The sequence below is a fragment of the Melanotaenia boesemani genome, chromosome 3 (genome assembly GCF_017639745.1).
Source record: "Melanotaenia boesemani isolate fMelBoe1 chromosome 3, fMelBoe1.pri, whole genome shotgun sequence".
NCBI lineage: Eukaryota > Metazoa > Chordata > Actinopteri > Atheriniformes > Melanotaeniidae > Melanotaenia > Melanotaenia boesemani.
Window position 1 is genome coordinate 35,914,425 of NC_055684.1, and position 16,372 is coordinate 35,930,796.

Sequence of the window (16,372 nt, forward strand, 5' to 3'; positions counted from 1 at the left end):
AGTTATTTTAAAAATAAACCTTTCCTCTAAATAACATTTATTTATTAACTGTTAATCCATTAGTCTGACTTCTTCTTTAAATGGACATATATAATTTTATAAAGGCTGATACTACCATATATTAAATAAATTATCATTCAATCGACTTTAAAATCTCATCGTCCTGAGTTCTGGACATGGATCAATCACGACATGATGTCCCACACCGGATCAGTCTCAGGAGATGATGGGGGATGAAGAACTGGGACACTGACGCTCTAATCTTCTGTGCTCTTATGAGCCTCCAGTGTTGCTCTCCTGATGCATGATGTCAGAAAGCCCACCGTGCGCCACTGAAAACAATGCAACACATTTTACAATCTGTCTTGTAAACATCTCCACTGATGCTGTCAAGCCAAGTGGAATATCGGGTGCAGAGGACATTTTAAAAAAGGCGCAGGTGCTGTGAGCAGCGCCGGCATGTGGCGTCGGTCTCTAGGCAACCGTGACCGAAACACAATGCGTACAATATGGACCGTCCATATTGAACCAATAAAATGTAGGGAGGAGACATTTAATTGTCAAATAAGGAACAATTCTATATTTTACAGGATGGTTGGCAACCCTACTGCTAGCTTGAGCTACAACTGCTTTGCTGGCTAACCAACTGCTAAACCTGTTCCTCAAATAAAATTGCGGGTTTTAAAATGTGCTGTCACATGTCTAATCTTCATCATCACTGGACTAATACCTTACTTTACAGTATAACTGCAAAAGAAATGACCTTGTCCTTGCACAGCTGCTTCATCAGCCTTCTTTTTTCCCCTTTTTTTCCTGCCCCGAATGGATAAATCCTCTTCATAACGAAGCCCATAAACCACTCACTGAAACAACCTTCTTCTGTAGGGGGCCCCCTAGTGGTGCGGGGCCCTAAGTGGTCGCCTAGTCTGCTTAGTGGCAAAACTGGCGCTGCATGGAGTAGTGGGGCTCTTACCTGTATGAGTGCTAACTGTGACCAGTGGGTTGAGTTCAGTCAGGAAACCTGGCTGGTCTGATTTCCAGGATCAGAACCACAATGCATTTATAAGCAAGAAGAGTAGAAAGCCACACATTTTATCATAAATGTATGTATGTGCATTAGTTTTGACAAAGAAAGTGAGAAAGTGAGAAAGAAGGAGAAAGCAAGAGCGAGAGAGAAAGACAGAGAGAGAAAGAAAGAGGAAGAAAGGAAGAGAGAGAGAGGAAGAGAGAGAAAAAGAGAGAGAAAGAGAGTGTGAGAGAGAGAAAGCAAAAGAGAGAAGAAGAAATGGAGAAAGAAAAAGCTTTAATAAAATTCTATTAGTTAAAATTCTGCTGCCTCTAAAAATTCGAAGCACCCATACACTGTACATGGTTTATTGCATGTGTGGACTGCACATCAATGACTTCTCAGAAATCCCTTAAATTCCTTCTTTAGAACTTACTCATGGGTGACTGAAAGTGAATTGGCTTAACATTGCTTTAAAAATTCCCTTTTTTGTAGAGGCTGGGCTTATAGGCTTTATTAGACAATATACCATCTTAAACATGTTGGTCGTATTTGCACCCACAGCAGTACGTAGATTTATTATACAATAAATTCCATAAGGACATAACATAAATGGAGTTATGAAAAACTAACAAAATACTTTTAAAAAATGCAATTAAACTTTGATCAAGTAAAAAAAAAAAAAAGTAGCTCAGATTCTGAGCTGAAAATCCTGAGTAAGTCAACTTTTTTCTTAGCTTTTCTTACATTTTAATTTCTTGTTATCAAATTTAAAGGAATAATTGATTTTCTTTGGAGTGGGTTTAGTATGAGGTACTTATCCATATTCTATGTGTTTAAATTGGGATTGGCAAATCCTTATTTAAACAAAACAAGTGGGAGTACTGGTATGGAAAGTAAGAGGTGATACTGCTGTGAATGGTGTTGCAACAAAATTTATTTTAGCCTTCTAAAAATTAATCAGTCAATAATTAAGTCTGTACAATGTTTGGATTATTTATAGTTCACTGTCATGCACTGCTTTCCAGCAGGGAGCTGTAGTGGTTGCATTGCTCTCTTCAAAGCCACCAGATTCATTATAAAAGTGTAGTTTTGCACCTCTGAGCCAAGGTGCTGCATATGGCATGCATATGTGTGTGTGTGTGTTTATATATGTATTTATATATCTATATATATGTGTGTATATATATGTATATACATATGTGTGTATATATAATATATATATATTATATATACACACATCATCTACAGCTTTCTGTTGCTGGCACTCCTGTCTCCTTGAAAATGTGATGCATCATCAGCTCCTACTGTAGGTGACTACGTTAGAAGCTATGGATAAGTACTAAGGATAAGTACTTTTTATAACCCCACTTCAAATAAGCTGGACTCTTTCTTTGAAGTTCCAGCTACTATCCTTCTGCCAATACAGCTAATTTTCCAGTTTACAGGCACAGTGAGTGATCGCTTGTTTTTTATTCTCCTTCATGGTTCCTGCCCACCAGGAACATAAGCTGATCATTAATGTAACACTAGCTTCTGTCCACCACTGCTGGGGTCCATCACTGGCTCTGCTGTCTGCTTTTTCTTTTCTTTTCCTTTTTTTTTTTTGCAAAATTCATAAAGAATAAATGAGCCAGCATGTTTCCTCTTTTGCTGTATGTTTTCCTGCTGTGCCAGAATCTAATGATCACTGAGGCGCTTACTGCCAGCTTTTAGCTGAAAATGAATGACTGACAAAAAGAAAGTGCCACACTTTATTTGAATGATGAGATGATAAAAGAGGCACACTGCACAGACACTATTCATGCTGCTGTCTTACAAAAGCTTTAATCTGCCTCTTCAGTAACAGACCACTAAAACCACGAGAGTCTCTACACACAGCATGGATAATCACAGCATGTATAAATCAACATTCAGTGTTCCCCTTACACAGCAGGCCCATTTTAAAATGTGAGCAAAGGAATTTCATATCAAATGTCAAAAATACATTCTAAATGAGTCCTAATACAGATGCTCCGAGGCACTAAATACTGTATGCAATTAGATGCCATTGCACCAGCCTCATCTTGCTCATCAGTTAGCTTTTTAGCTCACTCTTTAGCGCAAACCAGAAGTGAGAGAAGTGGAACGAAAAGACCAATGTTTAAACTGTCCATTGTAACCTTTAGAAAAGACAGTTTATGTAAGCTCAACCCCCCCCCCCCCAAAAAAAAAATCGATAGAAAAGTAATTTTATTTTAATCTGAAAACTTTATTTGACCCTTTAACAAAATGTAAAACATCAACAATTTTTTTTCTGTATTTACCATTTATTACAGTGTGATATGTAATTATTGTATCCACCAGGGGGCAGAATTATCAGATAATGTGCAACAGTTTTTACCATAAAGTGATGTAAAAGGTCTCAGAAACTGTTTCAAGTATGATACACACAGTTAAGTAATGCTCTTTGTTGCCCTGCAGGGACAAATGTAACCTGTGACCTTCTTTTCTTTTCCTTCCATAAAACAAATCTATTTAAGTTTCTAGGGCTCTGCAGTCACACAAGAGGTCACTTTGTCAGCACTCAGAACTGTTATGCATGATGCTTGTTGAGTAAATGCAGACTTGTCTCTGTTTTCAGCACTGTCAGCAGTGTAGCATGGATTACGAAAATACAATGATGATTGCATTAGTAAAATGAAAGATTAAAATAGATACAAGGGCATTTTTGTTTGTTTGAGCTTGAGCTCTTCAGTGTTAGCTTCATTTCAAACACAATACTACGTCACTATCATGGGTACTTCAGTGAATTCAATTTTCTGATGGAGCTGACCAGTTTTCTCTGTTTCCATTTCGAGAACAGGATCAGAAATTCCTGCATTACTGTGCACCTAAAACAATTGAAATACAGCAGGAAAAAACAGAAAAATAAAAGTGAAAGTAAAAGGTATAATGAGGCAATGAATTAAACACTAATACATTAAACATCTGATAGAGTAAATGCATGAAGTAGACTAGACAGATATTATAGTACTTACAGAAGATTATGATTAGAGATCTACTCCACAGTGTTGGGATGTGAAATTTAGTGGCTAGTGGAAGGAATGATTTCCTGTGGTATTCTGCTTTGCAGCATGGCAGAATCAATGTTTGCTTAACATGCTGCTGAGGTTTTCCCAGCAAGTTGTGGCAAGGACGTGTAGGCCTGTCCAGTTTAGTCCTTAACTGGCACTTCATCTTCCTCTCTGCAGACATATCCAGGAAGTTTTTAATGAGAACGATAAGACACGAGTTAGTGTGGGGTGGCCAGTCAATAGATATCACAAATTATAATATATTCAAAATCTTTAACTGTTTTTGTGAAATACTGGTGTCTTCCAGGGTGTCTTAAAGACCTTAAGTAACAGCTCTGAACCCTTTTCAACGCCAAAAACACAACTGATTATAGGTTAATTTTAATTTAATTTATAATTACTTCCATCAAGCTTTGATTATAAGAATAAAAAGCACAATAAAAATGAAAATATTGCAGTCAAGACCAATAATCAACCAGTCAACAGCTGTTTATGTGGATGCTGGAATCTAATGGCTGAATTGTGGCTCTGTTTTCAAGACAAACCCAGGGTCTGGGACTGGGAGGATCACCCACCAAACCCTCACAGCCCACCACCCTCATCCCGTGTCCACCCATATTTCACACGTTGGTTAAAGACATAACTCTTGATTGAACAAATACATCTAACACTTTTTGTCACCTACTGTCATTAATTCAGGCAACACAGATTTCTATTTGTGGCAATATTCAACCTAAATTAAGTTTGCATATATAGCACTTAATCAAGCCCATTCACTAAACCACAAAGCAAAAAAGAACACAAAAAGAGACGATGAACAGTTGACAACAATAAAGTTGCAAATAATAAATTCTCCATCCTCCACCAAGCTACACATCTATCCCGAACCCTAACCTCTGACTTACAAAATACCCTGAACACCATGTCAAAAGTTAAAGGGTCACATTTAAGAATTATTTGCATTCTTATTCAGTTTTATGAAGAACGGCTTAAACACTGTAAACAAAAGACATCTTTTTGAGTTACCGAGCAACAATTTTACAGGATGAACTCTATAAAGTATAAGCAAAATGGTGCATCAAATCATGCACATTTTATTTACAAATCTCACCATGTCTATCCACCTCAGAGTTACCGTTACAATTTACATACACTACATTTTTTTAATATTGAATATGACCAGTTTGAAAGATGTCTCTTTCTGTGTCTCTTCTATCTCAGTACATCAAAGCTTTCTACAATAAGACCTGGATTGAGAGATATGGCGAGCCTATCCCAGGAGAGACATCCACCCTCCTGTGGTCCATCACAGTGTCCATATTTGCCATTGGAGGCCTCCTTGGAGCGTTCTCTGTCTCTTTAATCATCAAAGTACTTGGAAGGTGAGTTCACCCATGTGCTCATAATAACAGGTCTTCCTTACACTGGTATTGCCCTGGGAATCCAGGCTGGGCTCTTGCTAACTTTGAATTTAACCTAGTTTTTAAATGTCTTGAGGTTGTCTCACTTTTAGCTGAGCTAGGTGTTGCAGCTGTAGCACATTTCTCCACAGATGAGCAGTTTAAAATGTTCAAGCCCAAGCAACAGGCCTGCTAATTGATCATCTCATTTGGAAAATTGAATCAGCATTCAACGGCGTCTTGTCATGGAGAAAGAGTTGTTTAGCACTGCAGAAGGCATTGATGTGTTGCATCAGGTTTAAATCTGTGTAAAGTGTCTCCTCATGTTTCTGCCACTCTGTGGGGATCACACTCACTGCTACAACATGCTGTAAATATGAGTCTCACTGCATAGCTATTTTTACACATGAACAGAGATGTTTTGGAGAATGTGAGGACAATTTGCACCAGACTTTTTTGGGTTGTTGCTGTTAGCACATGTGCTTCACAGCAGGAGATTCAGCTGGAGATGTGATCTCATGGTTGGAAATGAGAGAGAGGGGGTACAGGAGGAATTTGTTCAGGGCACACAAGAGGTAGCAGAAATGATGCTGTGGAAATTGTTGCGTTTCATCAGAACATGTTGAGAAAAGCAGAAAGGCTCTTTTTTTGTCTTGATATCAGCACTGCATCTATCTGAACATATCCATAATCGCTGGAATGAGTCAAAAGCAACATAGAGGTCAGCAGAGAGGAAAATAAAATAGCAGCTTCTAATAGTGTATGCACTCACTTTTCCACATGCAAGGAGTGAATGAGTGTCTGGAGAAAATGAGGTGAAGATTTGCATTCATGCATGCCACCATGCTGGGACACCTCTAAAACATCACTTCATTTTAGAGAACGATACTCGATCACACACCAATCCAGATCAGATTGTGTCATGAATAAGATGTTAGAATCTGAAGAACAAAAATCTCAATCTGGCCATCCATCCATCCATCATGTCCTAAAAATGTTTTTGCCTTGGTTTCCTCTCCATGCATGACATTCTCCTGTACTATCACTTCACTCCTTCAACCAAATAGGATGTGTTAGTCCATGGCCAGAGCCCAAATTTTCATTTGTTGTTGAAGGTGACAAACACACTTATGATTTTTTAAAAGATCCATGTCTGTTGGTGATATTTTGGTATGATAACCCTTCCTGAGTGGCAGCTGTATCATAGTTATCAGCTCATGAAGTTTCCCACCCCCCTTAGAAAATGACATTTTAGACACTGGTGGATATCCTGGTTTTAAACTCAGGTAAAGGACATCTGTCAATATCTTTGATATAATTTTAAAGAGGATCTTTTAAAGTTTAATTCAAACTAAGATTTCAATCTATCTGGACAATATAGAGGCCACTGTAGCTCTTTAAACAATAAACAGCTTTGGAAAACTCACAGGGCCATAAGGATTCAGGAAATACTGTTTAATAATATGTTTAACCTTTATTCTTTTATTGTCAGGGGCGATTGTAAACATTAAATTAGAGTATTTTTAGGCTGCTAATACATTAGAATGTAGTAGGAATAGAATGAGTAACGACGGGACGAGCGGGACATCTTTTTCACTTGTGTTGTAGTTGTGTCTCTCCTGGTTGGAAACAACCCACCTGAATGACATGGTTCACCTGGATGAAACACTGAAGGCAAGTGACAGCCGTTGGGAAAATGTGCCACAAGCCACTTTCAGGGTGGGCCTTGAGAACTGCTCATGTACACACATCATGGAGCTATCTGAAGACTACCGCACATTCCTCAGAGGCAGAAACGGCAGCCTCTCAAGCTCCTGAATGTCCGATTTGGACATGGTTGATCTCTGTAACTGATGTGAAATATCAGCCCGGACAAATACTGTGTCTGGACTTCATCCATATGTAAAATTACAGGAAATTTTGAGAAAACTGGACAGCTGTCAGTATTATATACCTAAACTCTTAAAATGTATTATGCAACATAACATAACTCAATGTAATACTCAACTGTCCATCAAGTGACCAAAGAATGTTCCTAACGCCCCCAAACTCAATTTAAAACAGTAGTACAAGCACAACATGATTCTACGGACAGCAGTTTTTAGAGTTAATAACTCTCAGGTTAAACCTGAGAACAGAAGAGTAAAGGTAAAACCAGGAGAAAAATCAGACTATGAAATCAATGGAAAACGGCAAGAAGCACAGGGAGATGACAAAGGAGACTAAATGAGAGAGAGGAGCAATTTGCCTGAAGCAATAGTCTGCTTTTAGGAGTTGAAAGAGGACTTTGCACTTTCCAGGAGAACATTCCAGTCTCAGACACTAAAAGGACAACAGGCAATTATTAAGGTGCATTTATGACCTTTTCTTGCAATTTAATATCAGAAAAGTTATTTTGAAGGATTTAACTAAAGTAATCTCCAGCCTCCGTAAACTTTTGCTTATTATTCTGTGTATTATCTTACAGAGGAGGGAGGCAGGCAGGTCTGCTGGGTGGCTAAAAAAAACATGAAAATCTTCTGATTCAACCTGTTAAGATCTAAGACAGACCTAAAAAACTTTAATCACTGAAACTTCAAGCAACTTCAGCTCTGCCGATTGGAACCAGCAGTAAAATCTGTAACTTTTTAACAAAACAAAAATAAAATCAATAGAAACATTACATTGATTTTAATCATCAAGAAATGAAATGTGCTTTAATAAGAGATTTGGCCTGATTGCAAAGACTTCCACAGCAGAAAGGGTTGAATGCAAAAAACACCAGTCCCCATGTTTTCCCATCAGTCTTTTGTGTTTTTGCATTCACACTTTTGAGTTTAGTTTTTATACTAATAAATTAATCTTAAAACAGATTTTTTTTTAACGCAAAAGAAAAAAGTTGATAACATTAAAAAAATCTGAAAATATTGAGTTTTTGCTCTGAATGTTTACATATAAACATGCAATTTCTTCCTCACTTTAAATTGTCCCCTGCAGTGAGATAAAACTAGTGGATTTGTAAAATGGGAACTTTTACTTTTCCTGGCTTCTTTCAAACACTTATGTTATTTTGTCTGCTGAGTTATAGTAGAAGAATTATCCTTTTGAAATACCACAGATAAGGGTTTTTATTTCTTAGCAGACACAAAAATTCAATCAGAGGAGACTGAATGCCATCGGATAACCTTAGTCTTTTTGCTTCGTCTGCCTTTCTTTCTTTATTTCCATCTTTCTTTTTCCACTTTTTAACCCCCTTTTAAACCACTAAAACATTCCTACCAGCTGGCAGGTTTTAATTTTCAACAAAAATAACCAAACCTATCTACAACTATGCAAAAGAAAAAATAAAGTTTCTGTGAAATGTAGAATGCTCTGTTGGCTGAGGCTGTCATCTCTTACGGGTTCTGTATGTGGTCATGGATTTTTGCAAGTTTTTGAATCAATGACTCAATTAGTTTTATAATTCCAGACACTGGTGTTTCACTTATTATGGATCACCTCTACAGATTTGGACTTGTTTCCCCCTCAATTATAATATCCTCTTGTGTTATTTATCAATAGAAGTTTTCACAAAACTCAGTGTACTACTCACATTTCAGCAACATTTGAATCTAAATCTGTTTTCATATCATTTGCTTAATCTTAAAATTAGATTAAACTGTATTTTGATGAGAATCTGCGGTCATCTAGCACAATGGTTCTTTTTCAACATCATACCCCATATAGAATAATTTTTCAGCCCAGTACCAACTTAATCAAGGGAGTCATTTTACATTTTAGTTCAGAGGCCACATACAGTGGAATTTGATCTCAAGTGAGCCAAACCAGTAAAAATAACAGCATGAAAACTGTTTTTTAGTCCAAATGTTAGTCAACTGCCCTTTTAGAAAACATGATTAAATCTAAATTTATTTTGGGAGAATATTAAGTCCAGTTTTACCAACATTTTACTTCACTTACACATTTACATGATTTTATTACATTTGTTTACATATTTCATTCATTCTCTGTACTGCTTAGTCCATTACAGGTCGCGGGTAAGCTGGAGCCTATCCCAGTGTTTTAGCAGGTGAGAGGCAGGTCACCAGTCCATCCCAGGGCCAACACGGATAGACAAACAACCACTCACACACACACTCAGTCCTATAGGGAAAATTTAGACAGACCAATTAACCTAACATGCATGTCTTTGGACGGTGGGAGGAAGCCGGAGAACCCGGGGAGAGACTACGCATACACGGGGAGAACATGCAAACTCCACACAGAAAGGCCACCACCCCCCAGGTTCAAACCTCCCCCCAGCAGAGGCTCAAACCAACGGCCTTCTTGCTGTGAGGCTGCGGCATTACATTTATACATTATATTTATATTTTTTTATTTTATCTATCTTACCTATTTACACATTTACTCATTCATGATCAGAGCAACTTTTAAGATCTAGACGTTTTTTTTAAATGTACATGCGTATATTTCCACATGTGTAGTTATTCTGAACTGACTCACCTCATCATACAAGCTCAAGTCACAACTATTAATTTATAATGTATATGTGTGTGTGTGTGTGTGTGTGTGTATATATATATTCTACCTACCTACCTACCTCACAGAGTCTCTCCAAACACCCCAAGGGTACACGCATACAAAAATGGATCAGTCAGTTCTATTATTCTATTCTATTCTATTCTATTCTATTCTACAGTCATTTAGCAGACGCTTTTATCCAAAGCGACTTACATTTGAGAGGAAGAACAACACAAGCATGAATTCAAACAAGATGGGACATCATAATTAAGTGTCAGACCACTTTTGAGTCCAGTTGGACCTAGGTGCTGTCATGTAGTGCTAGTGCAGTGAATTAATTTTTTTTTATTTTTTTTTTTTTATATTTATTTATTCTTTATTATATTGAATTACATTTACATTTCTTTTTTCCTTTGCTTTTAAACTTGCTGTTTGTGGAATAATGACAAAGACAACCCCGTGTTTCCCCCCTAATTTCCCCTGAAGACAGTCAGTAAGACAGCAGTCAAGAAATTGTTATATATGTGTTGTTTTTCTAATGTAGCACCATGCTTTTTATGCAAATAACCCTTGATTTATGTTTTTCTTTTAATCTATTTTTTCTGTAAATGATTATCTACAAGTTCGAAGGACATGCATGTGTAGAGGGTTACGGCCAGGCCGAGCTGTTTTGCCGGCTTTGCACAGGATTGCAGGCACAGAGTAAAGCACAAACATAATCACCCCAAAATAATATACATTCAAAAGAATCTGTTATCCTGTACTGATAAAAATGTTTGTCGGAGCAGAGAAAGACGTATGAAACTTCTGTTCAGTCATCTGAGATAATTAAAACGCCCTGATGATTCACCTTGGATCTATCAGGTGGCTGTTTTTAAACATGTTGATTAGGTTTAGAGGAATTATTCATTCTTCCTCCATATTCTCTGCTAGACATCTGGGGGCCAGCCGGCAGTTCAGCTCAGAGTCCCGGAGTGGTTGACATTCAGATGTCAGGAAGTAGAGTTGAATATATTATCAGATGAGGACACATGAAGCAATCTAAAAGAAAACTACTTCAAAGAGCAAGAAAGTTCTTCATTAAAAGTTTTGAAGCTGAGGTAATTTTGTGTCTTTTTAAAAAACAAAAAAAACAAAAAACTTTAAAGTCTGGATGTTTTACCACAGGGACTTCTTTCAGAGTGAAGACGTGACATGAAAATATTAATATGATTTGTTTATCCTTTTACTCGGCTATAATGCAAACGAGGCTGCCCTCGAGACGATGTTTTCTGCTAACCCTCTCACTGCAGCAGCCAAACAAAGCATATTTCATTTTGCCCTTTTGACACTGACCTCTAACACTACACGGTGAAGCGTTATTATTTAATCCTGAAACAAATATTCCCTTTTAGCTTATGCACCTGTAGTGTCTCCCTTCATAGTTTAATTTGAGAAATGTAATTTTTCAGTATGCAACTGAGATAACACCTGGACAGAAGACTGCTCGTATGCATTTAGATGTGTGCATACTTCTTTCAAACTTTTCAACAACAGAAAATCATTTTTTTCCACTTTAAGGAAAAGGATGTTTTATAAATCAGGCTATGAATGATATATGAACAAACCCCTGCAAAAGCCTCCAGATTAAGAAAGAAAATGAGAAAGTTTAGGGTGTGCTGGTGGCACTGAAATGGGAATTGATTCAAAGTATGAATAAAGTATATTTTAAAACATTTATTGAAGTACAATTTCAAACATACATGACAACAGAAATAACACAGTGGAAATTGTACATATTACCCAACCCTATATGACAATGTATTTAAGCGTTTCCAGGCTTGTGCATGAATGTCCAATAAAACGCAGCTTTTTGCTTGTTCCAGATCTTTTGAACATGTTTGCATATCAAGTTTTTATCTGTCGTCTTTACTCATTAATGAACAAATTACAAATAAATTCTAAATAAATACTCATGTTCTGTGGGTGACATTTTGATATTACACTGACCGACAAACACAAGTGCAACCATCTTTTTTTAATTTGTACTGAAGTTAGCCTGGAAAGCGTGAATTAGCAAAAACAAGAAGATATGTTGATAATGAGAAGCCACCAATGAGACAGACATGGCCCGTTTGTGTGGCTACACAGGAAGTATTTGTGAAAGTGAAAACAGCTGCTCACACAACAGAAAGGTTTACATTGACTGTTTCTGTGTCAACTGGATTTTTGGAAGACTTTACAGACAGAAAAGAAATCTACAGATATAGACCAATTCAAATAAGTGACATAATATAATTAAATAAATAAATAAAAAAAAATGTGCTTTAAATAATAAATTTCAACTTAAACACAAAAGTCTGCTTTGTTTATTTGTTATTTTACTTCTTTATTCCATCCTAGACACTCGGGGCGGGGGGCCGCTGGGCTAGCTTCTGGTACCTGGGGAGCAGTTGGTGGTTAAGGACCTTGCTCAGGGGCCTACCTCAGTTTCCAGCCCGGAGACTTGAACACAGGTTCTTTAGACCCAAGCCCACCTCTGTAACCACAAAGCTAGCCTTACTTTCCCTGTGGACTCAACTATTTAAAGTAGACTGAAGCATTTTGTGTTGCATGAGTCTGAAGGCTGCAGTTTAAGTCTTTGTTGGATTATTTGTTAAGAAGTCCTGATTCAGTCTGGCCTTCAGGTCCTCTTTGGGACTGGAACATGTCTTGTCCTTCGCCTGTGCGGTGGGTGACACTGTGGCCTGATAAGTGAATGTTTTCAGGTTTTTATGCACGATTACCATTCTTGAGTTTTGTTTACCTTTCAGTTTTCAAGCCATTTAAAAATAAGTTTGAATTGATTTTATTTGCTGGCTTGACATGAGCAGCTTTCTTTATAGAACTAATCTTTCTGCTTTTCTGGCCTTGAAGAATTACTTCTTTTCACTCTGTTCTTTATGCTCCCAGAGGCACAAAAGCTCCATTTATTCCTCTTCTCTCTCTTTAAAAAGGCCTCCCCAGCTATTTTACTATTTTTGGGTGTTCATTGCTGAAATATGTTCGATATTGACAACATCTTTTTTTAAACCTTAATTTTGATTTGAGTGTTAAGATTTCTTTAGTGTCCTTAAAGTTAATTTCTCTTTATTTATTGTAATTCAAGCCATGTAACTGACTTTCAGAAAGGGAACCCTGCTGCTGAATAACAGCTTTGCTGTGATTGCTGCTCTGCTGCTGTCCTTTGGCGAGATGTCCAAATCTTTTGAGATGCTCATTATTGGTCGTATCATTATGGGGGTGAACTCTGGTAAGTCATTTAAACAAACATTGTATGTATACTTTATTATTTTACTTAATTTGAGACGTTTTTGTCAGTACATTGTAATTTTGACCATCACAAGTTATTACATGTGCACATAGCGGAAGGGGAGATATTATAAGTCCAACAAGATCCAACAACCAAAACATCAATAAATTGTGCAATTATGATATTAAATTAATTCCTGCTCTTTACAAAAGAGAAACAGCATAACTATTACGAGCATAATATTTAAATTATACTGGTTTAATCTCTCACACTGATCTTTCATTTTGGATTAAATTATCATTAGGATTATTTTAACCGAGACATCAGTTTGTTGACAGCATGTTACTGTTCTTGTTGCTGAAATTGGATCTAGTTTAAACTTCTTCATGTACAGTAATGAAGACACAAGGTAATCTAAAGTTTTTGAGATGATGCATATGAGAGGAAATCAGTCATCTTATATTTGTAATTCGATTATTTGATTTCAGTGAGATACTGAAGCAGCTAAAACCTTATCTGAAATTTCTGAAGCTTCTCTGACATCTAGCATATATATGATTTTAAACCGTTTGCTGAAATTAAACCATATTTGAGATTTGAGAAAAAAAAATCACTGTCTTACTGCTGTAAGAAATGTTAGAATCCACAAATATCACTTGTTTTTGTTTTTGTAAAATCTTGTAGAATTATAAATTGTTGTCATTTTAAAATTAACCGAAGTCATGAAATGAATGTTGTGGAATAGAAAACATGATGCTTTCCTTTGTGATGTACTAGACGTATAGTCCAAAATGAATAATTTAATTACTTTCCACCACTGATTACCAATGAATAAAGCTCATTATGAGACTGAATGTTCACTCAGTGCTGACCATGAGAAGCCATGACAATCCTCCCTCAGGTTCAGCAGATGGATGTGTGATGCTGTCTCTGCAGTAAAAGCTTCTAGAGACATAAATAATGATTAAAAAGCTTTTTTCTCCTTCTTTCTTTTACTGATGATGCGAAGTGATAACAGTGAAAGGCTCAGTTAGGGAGATTTGCGGTTAACAATGGAGGATCTTGTTTTTTTTTTTTTTTTTTTTTAAATTAAATTTCTCTATGTAATTCTCCTGTTCTTAATGTTTCTTTTGCACCTTGCTGTAATGCTTTTACTGTTTTATGTAAAGCACTTTGAGTTGTCTTTTACGTGAAATGTGCTATATAAATAAACCTGCCTTGCCTTGCAGAAGGCTGTAGGTTCAACACATTGGAATGAGCTGAGTCCACACACAACAGCCACTCCGCAGGGCTTTTTTTTTTTCTTTTTTTTAAGATACATGTTTCACTTTAAATCTGATATGTATCCCTTTCTACCTGGCAGGTATAGCTCTTAGTGCCCTCCCCATGTACCTAGGAGAGATTTCCCCACGACATATCAGAGGTTTCATTGGCCAGTTCAACTCCATCCTGATCTGCTTAGGAGTCTTCATAGGACAAGTGCTGGGGCTGCCAGAGCTCCTTGGTCAGGTCAGTGCTGCAGAAACTGTAAAAATATGGCACTATAGGCATTTTTTTTTTTTAAATTTCAGACAAAATATAATATTAAATATAAGAACACAGAATAGTTAAAAAGCAGTTTTTAGGAAGTCTGGAAAGGAGCAGGATTAAATAATAACTTATTTATTCTTGGGCTCCTTTCTAATAATGGTTTACTCCTCCTTTAAGATGTCTCACTTGTTACTTACTTTTCAGTAAAAAAAACCAAAAACTTTTAATCTAGTAATCTGATAGGTGAGAAGTCTGTTAAATTGAGTTAAATTGATATTTATGTCACTGTTAAAAAGAGGTAAAGAGAAATAAGTTTCTTTACTCTTTTTCAAAGACTTTGTCTTGTCCTTTTTGTTGTGTTTGTCTGTTTTAAGTTGTGTATGAAATAAATGAATAAATGAAAGAAAAAAAACTTTACCACAGTCTACAACTAGCTGACAGGTGGAAAGCTGATGCAAAAGGAGGAGCACATGGTTCAGACACAGACACACAAAAAACCTGCTCTGCACTATTTCTGCACCAGCACATGCCACCAGGGTACAGGATTGAATCTGCTTGAATATGTTGTTTGTCAGGTTGTGCATTAGTCAGCAGGCAGTTTTTATTTTTTTTCTTTATCACCAGTCTATCAATGACAGAATGAACTTTGTTTTGATATAATAAAAGTTGTTCTTTTTTAAAAGTTATGGCTCCTACATCCAACAAACATTGTGAAATACAATATTTACAGAACAAAACTGTATAAAAGTCTTTGCTATGAATGCCTTTATTCTTCTACACACACCGAAATGTACTGAAATAATGTACTGAAATAGACAAGCATTCTTTAAATTTTTTTATGTGATCTTCAGAAATAGTTCTCCTGGCTTCTTTGACAACATAAAAAGTTAAAATTTGGATGTTTGTTGCCCTTTGTTCTGTACTGTCAAGAACAAGGACTATTGTAGGGAGGGGAAGGGTGAAAAACAAATGCACTGCCTCTAGCACTACACGACAGCACTCGTGTCCAACTGGACTCACAGCAGTCTGACTACCACTTAATTATGATGTTCCTGATCTATCTATCTATCTATCTGTCTGTCTGTCTATCTGTCTGTCTATCTGTCTGTCTGTCTGTCTGTCTGTCTGTCTGTCTGTCTGTCTATCTGTCTATCTGTCTATCTATCTATCTATCTATCTATCTGTCTGTCTGTCTGTCTGTCTGTCTGTCTGTCTGTCTGTCTGTCTGTCTGTCTGTCTGTCGATTAAAGTTTTGATCAGATTAATCTCAGCTTACAAATGAATTAATCATGATTAATCACCATTCATGACATTGCCTGAAATTCGCCAGTTTAGAGCCGGTGCTTACAAATATTAATTGTTGACTGACCTTCTCTTGGGTAAACATCAGATATCCAAGGGTCAGTAAATGCATGTAAAGTACTTCTATATGTTCTGCATCATCTCTACCATGTCATAGATCAGAGGTTCCCAACCTATTATCCTTGAGGACCCCTTCATGTAAATACTAAAAAGCCATGGACCCCCTGCCCTACACCATGCTGAAACCATGCTGGTTTTATGCTTTCAAAAGTGAGATTCTCACCATAAACAATGTATTCTGGATGAG

General features: G+C 36.8%; 1 protein-coding gene across 7 annotated transcripts in view; it reads left to right on the forward strand.

Annotated features, from left to right (window-relative positions):
- Nucleotides 1-16,372, forward strand: part of slc2a9l2 (solute carrier family 2 member 9, like 2) — a 108,781-nt gene that overhangs the window by 14,302 nt on the left and 78,107 nt on the right. For all 7 annotated transcript variants that reach the window (XM_041979488.1, XM_041979489.1, XM_041979482.1 and 4 more), the window contains 3 exons: nt 5,284-5,444; nt 13,109-13,233; nt 14,597-14,742. In XM_041979488.1, the coding sequence (XP_041835422.1) occupies nt 5,284-5,444; nt 13,109-13,233; nt 14,597-14,742 (432 nt within the window). The remainder of the gene's footprint in view (nt 1-5,283; nt 5,445-13,108; nt 13,234-14,596; nt 14,743-16,372) is intronic.